This window comes from Ursus americanus, chromosome 11 (assembly GCF_024610735.1).
Source record: "Ursus americanus isolate L20-20 chromosome 11, mUrsAme1.1.p, whole genome shotgun sequence".
Lineage (NCBI taxonomy): Eukaryota > Metazoa > Chordata > Mammalia > Carnivora > Ursidae > Ursus > Ursus americanus.
The window spans coordinates 49,342,216-49,356,645 of NC_142137.1; the positions used below are offsets into that span (position 1 = coordinate 49,342,216).

The window sequence follows — 14,430 nt, forward strand, 5'->3', positions numbered from 1 at the left end:
TCTTTGATTGTGTCTGACTGACACAATGCAGAGGCTCTGAACCATATCTTTCCAGAGGTTTCCCCACCCCCACCCCCTAGTAGTCAAATTATTAGTACATCATCTTGATCCTACCAAGGCTTAGTTTTATTACAGCTTTGTTAGGGTGGGTCTTTTAGTTTTGCCTTTACTCCTAGGACATGGGCTTTCTACATCTCCTCCAAGTGCTTGGCGTGTTCACCAAGGTCTCATCATTCTGGCTAGACCCAAAGTCCGACATCTTATTCCTGCACTGTTTAAGCTCTGGGATATCTGCTCAGCTCTCAACTTTCCAAAGAATGTTCTCTACCACTTCAGGTCCTGATCTTCTAAATAGCAACAGGATTTACCTTGATAAGGATTACTTAAGCCACATAGGTTTCATCTAAAACCCTGTTTTCGTCAAATACTGGGACCAGTAGTTGTGTTTATTTACCTTGTGCTTACCCCTTGTTCACACCATCTAAGAGTTGCTGTAGGACTCAAGGGAAATACCCAGGCAGAATCCTGGGATTCATTCTTCAAAATTCTCCCTTCTCCAACACCCTGCTTCTCGTATTCCAGCTGTTCTAGGGTCCCAAACACTGCTCCCTGCCTGCTCTGCCCAGAGAGAATGCCACACCCTGGGAGGGCTCCACTTCCTTGGGATGTTGCCAGAGAAAGGCTTTAAGGAAAAAAAAAAAGTAGGCAAAGGTGGGACTCACCTGAGGTTCCTCCCCACTCGGGGATCACAACCCTGTGACAATTGCTCTTCAATGTCTACAAACGGTATTTTATATATTTTGCTCAGATTTTATAGTTATTTACAGCAATATCAATACCATTTACAGCCAGCACTGAAGATCTAACTCTCCTTATTTTTTAAATGTTGGCAACAAATTCTTTTTTTAATCACCAAGTGGTCTTTTTTTTTTTTTTAAAGATTTTATTTATTTATTTGACAGAGAGAGACAGCCAGCGAGAGAGGGAACACAGCAGGGGGAGTGGGAGAGGAAGAAGCAGGCTCATAGCAGAGGAGCCTGATGTGGGACTCGATCCCGGTACGCCAGGATCACGCCCTGAGCCGAAGGCAGACGCTTTAACGACTGCGCTACCCAGGCGCCCCACCAAGTGGTCTTTTAAACACAACAGTACTAATTAAGACAATCCCAATTGTACCACTTTTTCATCTGTAAGTTTAACTAAAAGTACAAATACGATAAACACACTTTTTGGAAGAGACTTTAGGAAAGCAGTCAGTCTTACATGTTGCCAGTGAGAATGTCAATTGATACAATCGCTATGGAGGGCAGCATGGCAATATCAACCAATTCCACTTCCAGGAACTGACCCTACAGATTTATGTACACATGTGCAAAATGGCGTAGGTAAAATGCTGGCTCATTTTAATTTGCACTTTTTTGACCACCGAGTGAGGTTAATTAGCTTTTCATATGATTTGCCCATTTTCTTCTTCTTTTGCTTATCAGTTAGTTGTTTTTTTTCTTTTTGCCTATTATGCAAATTGATAACTTCGCTACATTAGTATTAAATATTTTCTCCCTGTCTAACATTTGCCATGTTTGTGATGTTCTTTACTGAACAAAAGTTAGGATTTTTAATGAAATCAAATTGGTCAATATTTACCTTATGACTTACAGGTCCTTTTCTTGCCAAAGAAAGCCTCTCTCACCTGGAGTATATACTTATATTCTCCTAACTTCTCTCTTAGTAATATCTTCCAGTTTTATTTTTTGACATTCACAGTATGACAGACAAATTCATATTAAACTAATTTAAATTAGCTCAGAATAGCTAAGAGGAGTGGTTTCCTTTCATCGCCAATTTTCTAGTTGATCAAGTCAACAGTCAACTCAATACAGATAGTTCTGTGCGGTCTTCTTTCATGACATTTGCTACCCTCGGAGCCCCAGCTGCAGGCACGCTGCCAGCTCACTCTGAGACAAGTATTTTCCTAGGCTACACATTATGTAGGCTAGAAAACAAAGTGTTTTTGGTTTGAGAGGCTTTTCAGCTGAAGATCCTGCTGGGCTCAAGGCTTCATCGGGGAGGAAGAGTAAAGAAAGCGCGTTAATGCCAGCAATGGATTGAATTAAATGGAACAGATGACCCTATAAACAAGAATTAGGGAACACGATTTTATAAAAAGAATTAGAGTTGTCACCATCTGAGTATGGAGAATTGGACTGGAGAGCTCACGCGGAGAGACTGATGGCATCACCTGACTTGGGAAGAGCTGAGTGCACCCAGTGACTTGTCAGTGATTCCTGAATTGGATGCTAAAGTGTACACTGCTTTGGGCGGTATTCTGAGAATGATCAGGATGGAAAAGACACCAGCTGAGAAGATGAGCAATTTATTTTTAAACGTGTGTGTGTGTCTACTATACATATATCTATATCTATATCTAGCCAACATGAGCTGCAAACCGGAACCTATGAGTCATCATTTCTCATGATCTACGGCACTGTAAAAAGTGACTGGGAACTGGGAACACTCCATCCAACTCTGACCCATGTGGGTAAAGAGCAGTGGAGACGGAATAATAATCCAGGTGAATAGCAACACTTTTCACCAAAATGATGGGGCCAACATTGATGACAATGTTAACAAAACTGCAGCAGGAATGAACAGCAACCTTGTGTCTGGCCTGAAGCGATGTGTTGACTAACTGAGGCCAAGCACGAGACAATCTTTTCTTGGAAAGCACACTTTAAAACCTATCGAAAGAAATCACCAAATTCCACGGCAAAAAACATAAAAATGTATCTCACTTCCCCGATGTTGAGAAGTTATTTTAAAAAAAGTAACACAAGTACTGTTAGAATCGTGGTGCAAAAATGTTCTTTAAATAAAAGAAAAAAACCAGAAATGCACCTAAAGTTAAGCTAAATGAAGAGTACTCACTGGAAACCGAACTACGGTAACATCTGTCTTTGTGGCCTCGACCAGGAAATCCATCCAGAAGTCCACGAGCTCCTGTTTGGCCACAGGCTGCTCTGTAGTCAGTTTCACAAAATGCTTATATATCAAAATTGTCTCTACAATCGACTTGAGGTACCTAAAAAGTAAAAGATATAAAAACACATAATGGGCAAATTTAAATATGACGCTAATAATTATGCATTCAGATTCACCAAACATCATTCATTATTTGTTACATGTCATGTACTTTCCATACACGTTTTCTCATTTAAATCTTACAGAAATTCAATAAAGTGGGCTTTAAAAAAAAAAAAGATTTATTTATTTGAGAGAGAGAGGGAGAGAGAGAGAGACAGCACGACTGGGAGGGGCAGAGGGAGAGGGAGACAGAACCTCAAGCGGACTCCACACCGAGTGCAAAGCTCGATGCTGGGCTTGATCTCAGGACCCTGAGATCACAACCTGAGCTAAAACCGAGAGTTGGCTGCTTAACTGACTATGCCACCCACAAGCCCCAATAAAGTAGGCTGCTTTATCCCCATTTTAAAGATGAGTAAACTGAGGTGTAGCGAGCTTAAATTGCTTGGACTGGATGATACATCTACTGAAAACATGCCTTTTAAAATAATGCCTATCCTCTTCAAGAGAGTGGTTAATGCACTTGTTTTAAAATATGCTTCCTCGAGAAAGCTTTTCTAAATAGAACCTTCATAAGAGATCACTATTTGCTTTAAAGCAACTTAGCTTAAATATGATACAAATATCCTCCAACCTAACAAGACAGATGGTGCCTCAAAGGAGAGAGCTAGGAAAAAATGAGGAGCAAGATAATTACACGAGATAATGGGTAGGCAGGCACTTGTGAACTATAAACATGGAAATTCACATTAAGTGAATGGAAACTTAAAGGCATGGTTTTGCACTTGTTATTACTATTGCATAAAAGAATGTCTTCTCTGTTGTCAACAGAAGCTGGGACACCTCAAACCAGAGTTCTCTGGACCTGTGCTCCCATTCCCTTCTGTACCATCACAATGATCATTGTAAAGAAATGACAAATTAGGCTGCATGTAACACGGGCCCTGATTGGTTCATTTACTTCATTCCTTGCCGAATCCCTACTGTAGACATCCCACTGAGAGTACAGCCTTGTCCCTATGCAGCACACAGTGCCGACGAGACAGAAATGTAAAAGGTACGTAGCACGGCGACCTATGTCTTAATGGGGCTTCAACTATGCAGAAATATGATTAACAAAAGTCAGTCACTCTCAATAGGAATATGACTTAAAAATGTTAGAAGCATGAGAGACTATGGACTCTGAGAAACAAACTGAGGGCTTCGGAGGGGAGAGGGGTGGGGGAATGGGATAGGCTGGTGATGGGTAGTAAGGAGGGCACGTATTGCACGGTGCGCTGGGTGTTATACGCAACTAATGAATCATCGAACTTTACATCAGAAACCAAGGATGTACTATATGGTGACTAACATAATAAAATAAAAAATATATTTAAAAAAAAAGAAACATGAAAACAGATTTCATGAGATGAACTAATCACACACGTGTATGCAATGACACCTTTGCGCTTCTATCTGGATGCAGGAAAGGGTTTTAGGTCGGGGTCTGGTGTGTGGGCAGACGAGATTTAGGAGTGTCCCCGGATGGAGAAGAGTGCCAGAAGAGGCACGCGTCTTGAAGCCTCTGTCTGGCTCGTTCTGTGTGACTGGAGAGCCACATAACTGGGGGTGTGTGACAAGATCTGAGGCTGGAGTGACTAAAGACAAACATTGTTCACCAAGCCAAGGAGGTAGACTTTATTCCCTAGGCTGTGAAGAGCCATTAAACTCCATTAATGTAAGGATTTTGGTGGCGGGAAGGGTTAGACATGAATTTTAGAAAGATCACTATGGGTGTGACACACGGGGGTGGGGGGGGCTGCTGATGAGAGGACCTGAGTGTGCCGAAAGCCTTTGTGGAGACATGGGGACCTACCGTGGGAAGCATTTCCTCAAGTGGTTCCTCTGATGGAAAGAAGTCAGTGGCCCAGGCCCTGAGCCAACCTGAGCCTTTCTTGATACCATGGTAAACCTTTTAAAGCCTTTACAACTAGTAATCATTACCGTGATGCATAATAAAATCAGCACTGTTTTCCAAAATAGTCCTAAATGCACTCCTAAATGCTTTCATCTCTTCAATTACCACATACATAAGGATGAGACTTGGGGGCACTCCAAGAACAATTTGAAATTAGAAAAACACACACATACAAGAAATATTGAAAGGTATGAATAAGCTTTAAGCATAAAGAAATGAAAATCAAGCATAAGAATCCCCAAACTGAAACTGGATCATAAAGAGAACAAAGGTTGTGTGTTTGGGGCAGAAATGTGGGAGGCTGACACAGAAATCTGTCAATCTACCAATTCGATGCGCAGGTGTCAAATTTGGCCTCCTGTGGGTACCACTGGCCAACCTGGCCTAGTGGGTTGGTCAGTGTCATGAAAAGGCTAAGCCAAAGGGAGCAGACATCACCTACATCCAGTCATCAGAACCTATATTCAACACACTTTATTTATGAATATCAGTTTTTCCTCTAAATTCTGCATTTCATTCTGTAAGCAAAGAAAATCATCTAATTGTCAGTTCAACAAATATAAAAATTTGGAAATAAGTGAGAAGGGTTGTTTATTCAAAGTACTTGTTCACACACATAACAGTTTACTATTACCATGCCGGTGTTTTCAGTTTAAAAAGCTTTTCCGATGCTTGGATGACTCTCATGTGGTCATTGGCCAGGACACTGGCACCCAGAAAAAATCCGACTTCCCAGTAGCTCTGGAGTTTTTCTAAGTTTCCCTTTTTACCAAGGAGGCTACTCAGCTTCACTCCTAGAAGATCATCAGGAAATACAATGTTACAAACACACAGCACCCAGGCCAACCAGTTTTTTATTAAAAAACAAAGTTAAGTTTTCATTCCTCCTTCCAGATTCAAATAGCTTTAAGTTTCAATTATAAAAGGGGCTTACATTAATTCTGAAAAAAAAGTCCCTTTAATTTGAAGATCCAAAGATAATTGCCACTGTCACTTTGATGTACATCATTCCAGAATTTTAATGTATGCTTGCACTGCATATGCATAAATCAAAAGGTGATAATATCTTGTTATGTAACCACCTTGCATCCCTTGTAATGTCATGGATTCTTTAGTTACTTGAAAGAGAAATATGCTACCCTATCACTCAGTAGCAGTATAAAAGTATACAGTATATATATTCTGCATGAGTAAAATGCTACAATATTTAATAATTTTATATGCAAAAACATGTATACACTTATAAAGTTAAAGAAGTAAGCAAACGGACAGACAACACTGTCTTGATTACTGCTGCTTTGTAACAAGACTTGAAAGTTAGGTAATGTAAATCCTTCAACTTTGTTCTTCTTCAACATTGTTTTGATTCTTCCCAGTGTTTTGAATTTCATTACAAATTTTTGTCTCTACTCTGCCTTGTATGATTTTTGCATTTGTAACCCTTCATTTGCTTAAAGAGAATATATCCTTGTAGAATTGTTAAGTGCCACTAGCATTCGCAACATTAAAGTATCAGGAAAATTACCTGAGATTTGAGACCAAGGTTAAAAGGTGGGACATGTCATCTCAACATCTCACAAAGGCATCAGGCCACACTTGAGGACGCTCTAGGGAAAGTGTAGCAAGTTCATCTCACTGTTTACTATTTATTAAAGATCTCAGGCTTAGAGAAGCCTACTTGTTAACTTGCATGTTTTGTTTAGTAGAGATGCAAATAGTTTTTGTCTAGTAAAACAGATAATCCCTAAGATTTATAACCTACTGGGCCTGAACTAGTTTTGTTTTGTTTTTTTCAAATCAAACTCAGAAATGTTATCCTAACATTTCTTTGCTAAATTATCTATGAATACCTTAGGTTCTAAAATGCACTTTGAAGTAGACATATCCTCTTACTGTTTTCCATATTAACAGAGTTAAACAAAAAAAGAGAGTGCACAGAAGCAGGAAAGAGGGAGAGGGAGAGAGAGAGAATCCCAAGCAGACTCCCAGCTAAGTGTGGAGTCTGATACGGGGCTCGATCTCAAAGCCCTAAGATCACGAGCTGAGCTGAAATTAAGAGTCAGACACTCAACCGACTGAGCCACCAAGGCACCCCTAAAAATCTTTTACAATGTTCTATATTTCCTGAGTTTGCAAAATTATACTTTAACAAAACAAAATAATCTTTAAAAAACTTTATGCTACTTTTTATGATATAATCCACTTAAGCTCTGAGTATTTCAAGAAAAGTCCATTTGGGAATCCTTCACATTTTGTGGTAAGTTAGAAAGAGAATGGCTTTGCCCCCTGAAAATTTCATAAGATGAAAAAATACACCCAAGTATGCAACAATGTCCACGATCTCCTATCTGAGTATAATAAAAAATTCAATGAATACAAAGGAAAGAAGAAAGTGCAGAGGGAAAATGAGATACTAAAAAATGGGTGTTTCTACTAACTTCATTTGAAAATGAGCCCTTTTTATTGTCTCATGCTCTCAGAACAATGAACCAAGGACTGATCTAGCAGCAACTCACGTCAAACGTTTAAATAGGGACTATGAAAATGTGTGATCGTAAAATTACAATAACAGTTTTAAAATACAATGTCAGGTTTATTCTTTTTTTTTTTTTTTTTTTTTTTTTTTAAAGATTTTATTTATTTATGTGACAGAGAGACAGCCAGCGAGAGAGGGTACAGAGCAGGCGAGTGAGAGAGGAAGAAGCAGGCTCCCAGCAGAGGAGCCCGATGTGGGACTCGATCCCGGAACGCCGGGATCACGCCCTGAGCGGAAGGCAGACACTTTAACGACTGCGCTACCCAGGCGCCCCTGTCAGGTTTATTCTTGCATACCCGAAGTTCATATTATGAGGGTGACATTTAGCTTTGACCTTGGCATGAATTTGTCACATTTTTGTATTGTTTGACTTATTTTTATAGCCACTGCGATTCCTATTAGCTGGATATTAGATCTTAAAATTTGGGTTAAACATTTTCAGCGAGACTTTTTTACAGGACATGCTGCTTACTCCATGCTCATCGTATGAAGAGGTACTGTTGGGCCATCTCACTCTGAGGGATGCCGGCTGGGTCACTGAGAGACAACTCCCTGGAGGGCATATATAGAATGGACTGTATGGGCACATTAGTGACTTTGTGACTAACAAGCAATCTGTGTGGGAGCTCTGATATCAGGTAAATATGGTAAAGTGAAATTAAAAAAATTTTTTTTCATTTAATGATTTAAGTTCTAATTGATGATCCTTGCCGGAATCGTTATTTCAGCATCACTATCATCGTCAGCCTTATCATTCTACTTCATTAACTAGAATTCTTTTGAAGAGAATATTCTCTTTTGGAATAATACATTTGGTGTGTGACATACTTTAAGAAGAGCTTCTACCGCATCAGCCAGATGAGCTATAATAATTCTTAAAAAAGAAGGGAAGGTACCTAATTTCTTCCTTATAATTTCCAATTATCTAAGAAATCGGTCACCTCCATACAGGACAAATGACTTATTCTGTGGTTGGTGATGGATTTTGTTTTTGTTTTGATTTCCTTTTTAGAATTATCATTATAGAATCATGGCCTTTCATATTCAGTAATACAGATTTCATTTTTATTGCTCCCTGAAAATGAGATTCAAATAGTGGTTTGTCTCAATTCCAAGCACAATGTTCTTTTATTACATCATCATTATTGTTGGAGACCAAAACCTATAATTCTGACTCTCGGCATAAAATGTGTCATAGTTGAAAAAGTCCGCAAAAGATGGGAAAATCATCTGTTATTTAGCTAACGTCTGAATATTAATTTTAAGTCTTGTGAAGCTGAAAATAGGAAGAACATGTAAGATGTGGTTCTGTGTTTTCAAATTCTAGTTCTGAGTAGTCTAAACATCAATGATTATTCAAAAACTGGGAAAGTGAAACATAGATCATGAAACAGTCTTAACCTCAAACAAGCACACAACTAGAATTGAGAGTCTTGGGGCAGTAGGTTAGCAGAGTTAAGAATCAGGTCTTACCTTAGCGATCTTAAACTTACGATGATATGTTTAGATGCTTCAGATTTAGTGGTTATCTTTTGGTATCTTAACTTTTATTTCTTTTTATTTTTTCTAAGATTTTATTTAATTATTTGAGAGAGAGAGAGAGAGAGCATGCACAGAGGGAAAGTGAGAGGGAGAAGCAGACTCCCCACTGAGCAGGGAGACGGACATAGGGCTCAATCCCAGGACCCTAAGATCATGACCCGAGCCAAAGGCAGACACCTAACTGACCCAGGCCCCCCAAGGTTCTTAATTTTTAATTGCTTACCTTTTATAAATAGATCAAAATTTCAAAATGCATCTAAGGAAGGGATTTCATTTAAAAAAAGTCTGATTACTAAAGGGAACTCAGTAATTCAGGCTAATTTGTACATTTGTAGGGGGCCAAGAGAAGGAATAGAAGAAGATATAAATTAGTGAGAAATTTGATTAGAGCATTTAAAAATGCTTTTAAAAAGTATATCTTTAAAATATGCAAAACGTGTTATTAATCTTATTTTTATTACATACTATAAATATTATATTAGACAATTTAGTCAATCTGTTTTTCTTTGAAAACCTTTTAATTCTACTTTACCATAACAAAATTAACTTTGGGTCAGCCTATGGTGATGAGCATAATTTATCATAGACTCTAAAGTAGCGAGGTTTAATTACATTTTAGTTACGAAGGACCCATAATTTGGAGTGTATGTTACAGTATTTTAGAAACCTAAAATTTGATTCTTGAAGTAGTTAAAAAGTCATTGTCAAGTCACATTTTAAGTCTGTATATGTTTTGCACTTTCCAAAATTAAAAATTCTATTTTATATGTTTCCAAATGCTTGCTTAACATATATTATGAATGAGTTCTTCTTGGGAAAAAAATTAGGTATGTTTTCTTTACAAAGTTATATTAATCATAGTTCCTTAAACCTCAGAGCGCTGACCACTCTTCTTTTCCCTCAGCTTTATTACAATATACACTTGATATATGACATTGTGTAAGTTTAAGGTGTAAAATGTGTTTCTTCGACACCTACACATGTTGCAAAATGGTTACCACCATGGTGTTAGCTAACACTTCCATCACATCACATAATTATCATTTCTATTTTGCAATGAGATCTACTCTCTTAGCAGAGTGCTGATCATTTTAATCTATATTTAACTTAAAAATGAGAATTTAGAGTAGGGACATTTTCAAGCCACGGTGTTATTGCTCTATCAACACATGCAAATCAGTGTCAATTCCTGTAATGATCTGGAGGCTTCAATAAAACTTTACCTTAAGTTCAAGAACACAGCAGTACAAATTATTTTTAGATCACTGGTACTTAAAGAGTTTTGGCTGATGTAGAGTTTGAAAATCAACCTTAGATACAAATTTTTTTTATACTCATAATTCCTGAGTACAAGTTGCCATGTGTTTTCTCTTCATTTACCAACTGAAAAAATTATTTCAAATTAAGCTTTGTGCACTGAATATCAGTGCAATCTACCAGCAACAAGTATTTTTTTTTAAAGATTTTATTTATTTATTTATTTGACAGAGATAGAGACAGCCAGCGAGAGAGGGAACACAAGCAGGGGGAGTGGGAGAGGAAGAAGCAGGCTCATAGCGGAGGAGCCTGATGTGGGGCTTGATCCCATAACGCCGGGATCACGCCCTGAGCTGAAGGCAGACGCTTAACCGCTGTGCCACCCAGGCGCCCCAGCAACAAGTATTTTATCATTCCTTCAGGCTGGGCCCTTTCAAAAACTTATTTAATACTCAAACTTTGCTCTCAAGGATTTTCCAGAACATTACACATGGCTATTTTATAAGCCCTTCCCCAATAATGTAAAAAAAAAGTCCAGGACTCATTTTTCTTGAAGGAAACTTAAACAGAAACAGTCTCTAGTTAAAAATCTTTAAAGGAAAAGGTTCTTCTACAATTCATAGATTCACCAAGATCAATTTTTTTCCTCTATGAAAAATACGGCATAATATTTCTAGGTCTGTAGTAATGACTCCTACAAGAGTTGGAAAGATTCTCTGGAAGAGAATGCTTAGAAACTGAGAGAGCAAAATCTCAGTACCATAGACAGTTTCCAGTACACAGAACTTTTAAAAATGTTATTAAAGCCAGAAGGAAAAAAAATCACACAAAATTTATTCACTAAGATGCGGTAAATCTTCAAATTCCAAAGAAGGGTGAGCAGGTGAGACAATCTCGACAGATAAAAGGGACGAAAGCACATTCTATCAATGGCTACAATTCAGAGATGGTCTCTGAGGAGACCAGTCACTGCCAACACTGCCATCTGCTTGACCTGCTGTTCTGGGGGCTCTGGGAGGCCCCACCTCCCACACCACTGAAATCACAGTGCTTGAAGGTGTGTAAGAGAATCAGAAATAGAAGATATCAGAGGTCTTTTCTTCATCTTCTCCTACTTCTTCCTCACCTTCTCCTTCTCCTTCTTCCCTCCTCCTCCTCCTCCTCTAAATCTAAAATAGGAAATGTTCCTGATGTTCCGAACACTACCTTATTTGGGAGTTGGGACTGAATGCAGAGCCCGTATTTTCAATATTAGTTTGCACTGGAACAATAAATATTAACCAGGGTGTTTTTAGAAACAGGCAAAATAAACTAAAAGCCAAATTACATCCCAATATCAGGATTCTGCACAATAGTATGAAACACTAAACAAGGAGATACAGTAAGAGAAATTCTATAGAAGTAGTCATAAAAAGCAAAGGGTCTATCTATCGGTGATTCTTTTTCTTTGTACCAAGTTGGGTCCAGTTTCTCGATTTCCATGTAAAATATCAAGCTACAATTACCAACTTTCCGGAGCTCAAACGAAGACTCAAACTGATGTCCAGCCGCCAGGAGAAGGACTGCGTAATTAATTCCTGACTGTAGTGATGGCTCAGATTCAAATGCCTTTTTGAACCTATTAAAAAAAACAAATGTACAAGTTTACTTCCTCAATCATGAAACTCTGCGTGTGCAATAGCTTCTGTTTGCATAACTCCAATGCCTGAACAAGCAAAAATATTCCACTGGCCTTCACCCCAGAATGTAGTGTGCTGTGCTATTAGGATTTAATGCTTAAGTAACTGCCTTTCCTCGCCCTCGGCTCCGCTGCATTTCCCTGCTTAGCTCACCTTTATCACGGTGGCCTCTGTCTTTTAAAAAAAATCCTCTTTTCAACAATTTCTCAGAAATGTGACTGTGCGTGTGTGTACACATGTGTAAGCAGTGGTAATTAAAAAATAAGAACCCTGTACCTATCTTTAAAAGTGGTTTCTAAAAAGCCTTAAAAAGGGGCGCCTGGGTAGCGCAATCGTTAAAGCGTCTGCCTTCGGCTCAGGGCGTGATCCCGGCGTTATGGGATCGAGCCCCACATCTGGCTCCTCCGCTGGGAGCCTGCTTCTTCCTCTCCCACTCCCCCTGCTGTGTTCCCTCTCTCGCTGGCTGTCTCTCTGTCACATAAATATAAATAAAATCTTAAAAAAAAAATAAAATAAAAAGCCTTAAAAATACACAAAGCAACGAGGGGACCATCTAGGTAACACACTGAAACAATGAGTTTCATAAGAGTGATGCAGAAATGAAATAAAGAATGTCAATTGCACTAAGAAATAAAGAAAGCAGAGACGGTGCCTGTGCATACTAATTTTGGCTCAAAGAGAATAGAACCCTTTTCTGAATATGCATGAAACTAAACATCAACTTTTGAAAAACACTTCAACATTTGAAAAGACTTCAGTGTTTGCACATCCACTGTATTTTCAAAGTAATACTTCTTAGATTCTGTCCAAGGATTTCCTCACACACATCATTTAACAGACAACAATATTCAATATTATTACGTTTGGGAGGATGAAGAAAAAAAAATTAAAATAAACACCCTGGTGACCATTAGAAATTGCTTGAGACAAACATGAAAAATGAAATCTTTATTTTAAAAAATCAAATTAAGGAAAATTTAAGCACTACATACTGAATGAATGACCATTTGATGATACCAAAAAAAGGTATATAGAAAAAAATACATTACAATTCCAAGATAAAGGCTTTCCCATCTAAATCATTAACTGTTAAAATAAAAGATAAGAATAGCAGAAGTGGTGGCAGGCGTAGCAGTGTGCATTACAGTATACTCTTGGCTTTTATACATGCTTGGAATTCTCCATAACTTAATATGATAAGTTAAACTTCAAAAGGAAAGAAAAAGTACATTTTTCTGGATATTAAGGATCATGTGACCTTTTTAAGGATCTTACTTTTTTTTAACGCACAATAGTCACTTTTAATGCACGACAGTCAGGGATTTTTTTTTTAAGATTTATTTATTTATTAGAGAGAGAGAGAACACGTGTGCACGTGTGAGTTGGGAGAGGGGCAGAGGAAGAGAATCTCAAGCAGACTCCGAGCCAAGCACAGAGCCCGATGCAGCGCTTTATTCCACCACCTGTGAGATCATGACCTGAGTCAAAACCAAGAGTCAGGGGCGCCTGGGTGGCTCAATCGGTTAAGCGTCTGCCTTCAGCTCAAGTCATGATCTCAGGGTCCTTGGGACTGAGCCCCACGTCAGGCTCCCTGCTCCACAGCGAGCGTGCTTCTCCCTCTCCTTCTTGCTTGTGCTCTCTGTCGCTATCTCTGTCTCTCGCTCTCAAATAAATAAATAAATTCTTTAAAAAAACAAAACCAAAAACAAACCAAGAGTCAGACACTTAACCCACTGAGCCACCCAGGTACCCTGGGTCTTACTTTTAATAAAGAACAAATATCTCTGAATGAAACAAAAATCAAGTAAGTATTAAATCTTAACTAGTTGGCTCAAATAGTTATGGAGATGGAGGAAGAATAGAAAATTTTCAAGTGCGTCATTTCTTGGTGATCAAAAAGCATTTTTATCTCTCCAGAAGTATAGGCGTTTCCCAATTCCAAGATGGAAAAAACATGTGCCCAAACTACTGATATTCAAAACTAGTCAGATAAAGGAAAGATGTGATTTTTAAATCTTAGACTCATGTGAGTCTCAAAGGTTTTTGTGTTTGTTCAGAGGCAAGTAGAAGGTCCCAATAAAAAGAATATGGAAGAAGAAAGAAGTTCTATACTTTCTTTTCTACCTGTCATATCAAGATATGCAATATTTTCGACAAATAAATTCTTTCATTTCTCCTGAAACCAAAGAACATGGAATTTCTCTTAAAGATGTTAAAGGAAAAATGTAAAAAGCAAGACATGCTCAAATCAATCAATGAAAATTGACTAAGGGCTTCCTATGTGCCAAAACCAACCAAAATGAAAAGTTTGGCTTATGTCTGTTTTTATGTTACTATAAACAATAAAAATTTTATGTTTTTAACCAAAATACAAATAC

At 38.2% G+C, this 14,430-nt stretch overlaps 1 protein-coding gene across 2 annotated transcripts in view; it reads right to left on the reverse strand.

Moving 5' to 3' along the window:
- MAP3K5 (mitogen-activated protein kinase kinase kinase 5) overlaps positions 1-14,430 on the reverse strand; it is a 191,980-nt gene that overhangs the window by 79,251 nt on the left and 98,299 nt on the right. For both annotated transcript variants that reach the window (XM_087865517.1, XM_045814734.2), the window contains 3 exons: positions 11,879-11,991; positions 5,673-5,832; positions 2,926-3,079 (listed from right to left, as the gene is read on the reverse strand). In XM_087865517.1, coding sequence (XP_087721643.1) covers positions 2,926-3,079; positions 5,673-5,832; positions 11,879-11,991 — 427 coding nt within the window. The remainder of the gene's footprint in view (positions 1-2,925; positions 3,080-5,672; positions 5,833-11,878; positions 11,992-14,430) is intronic.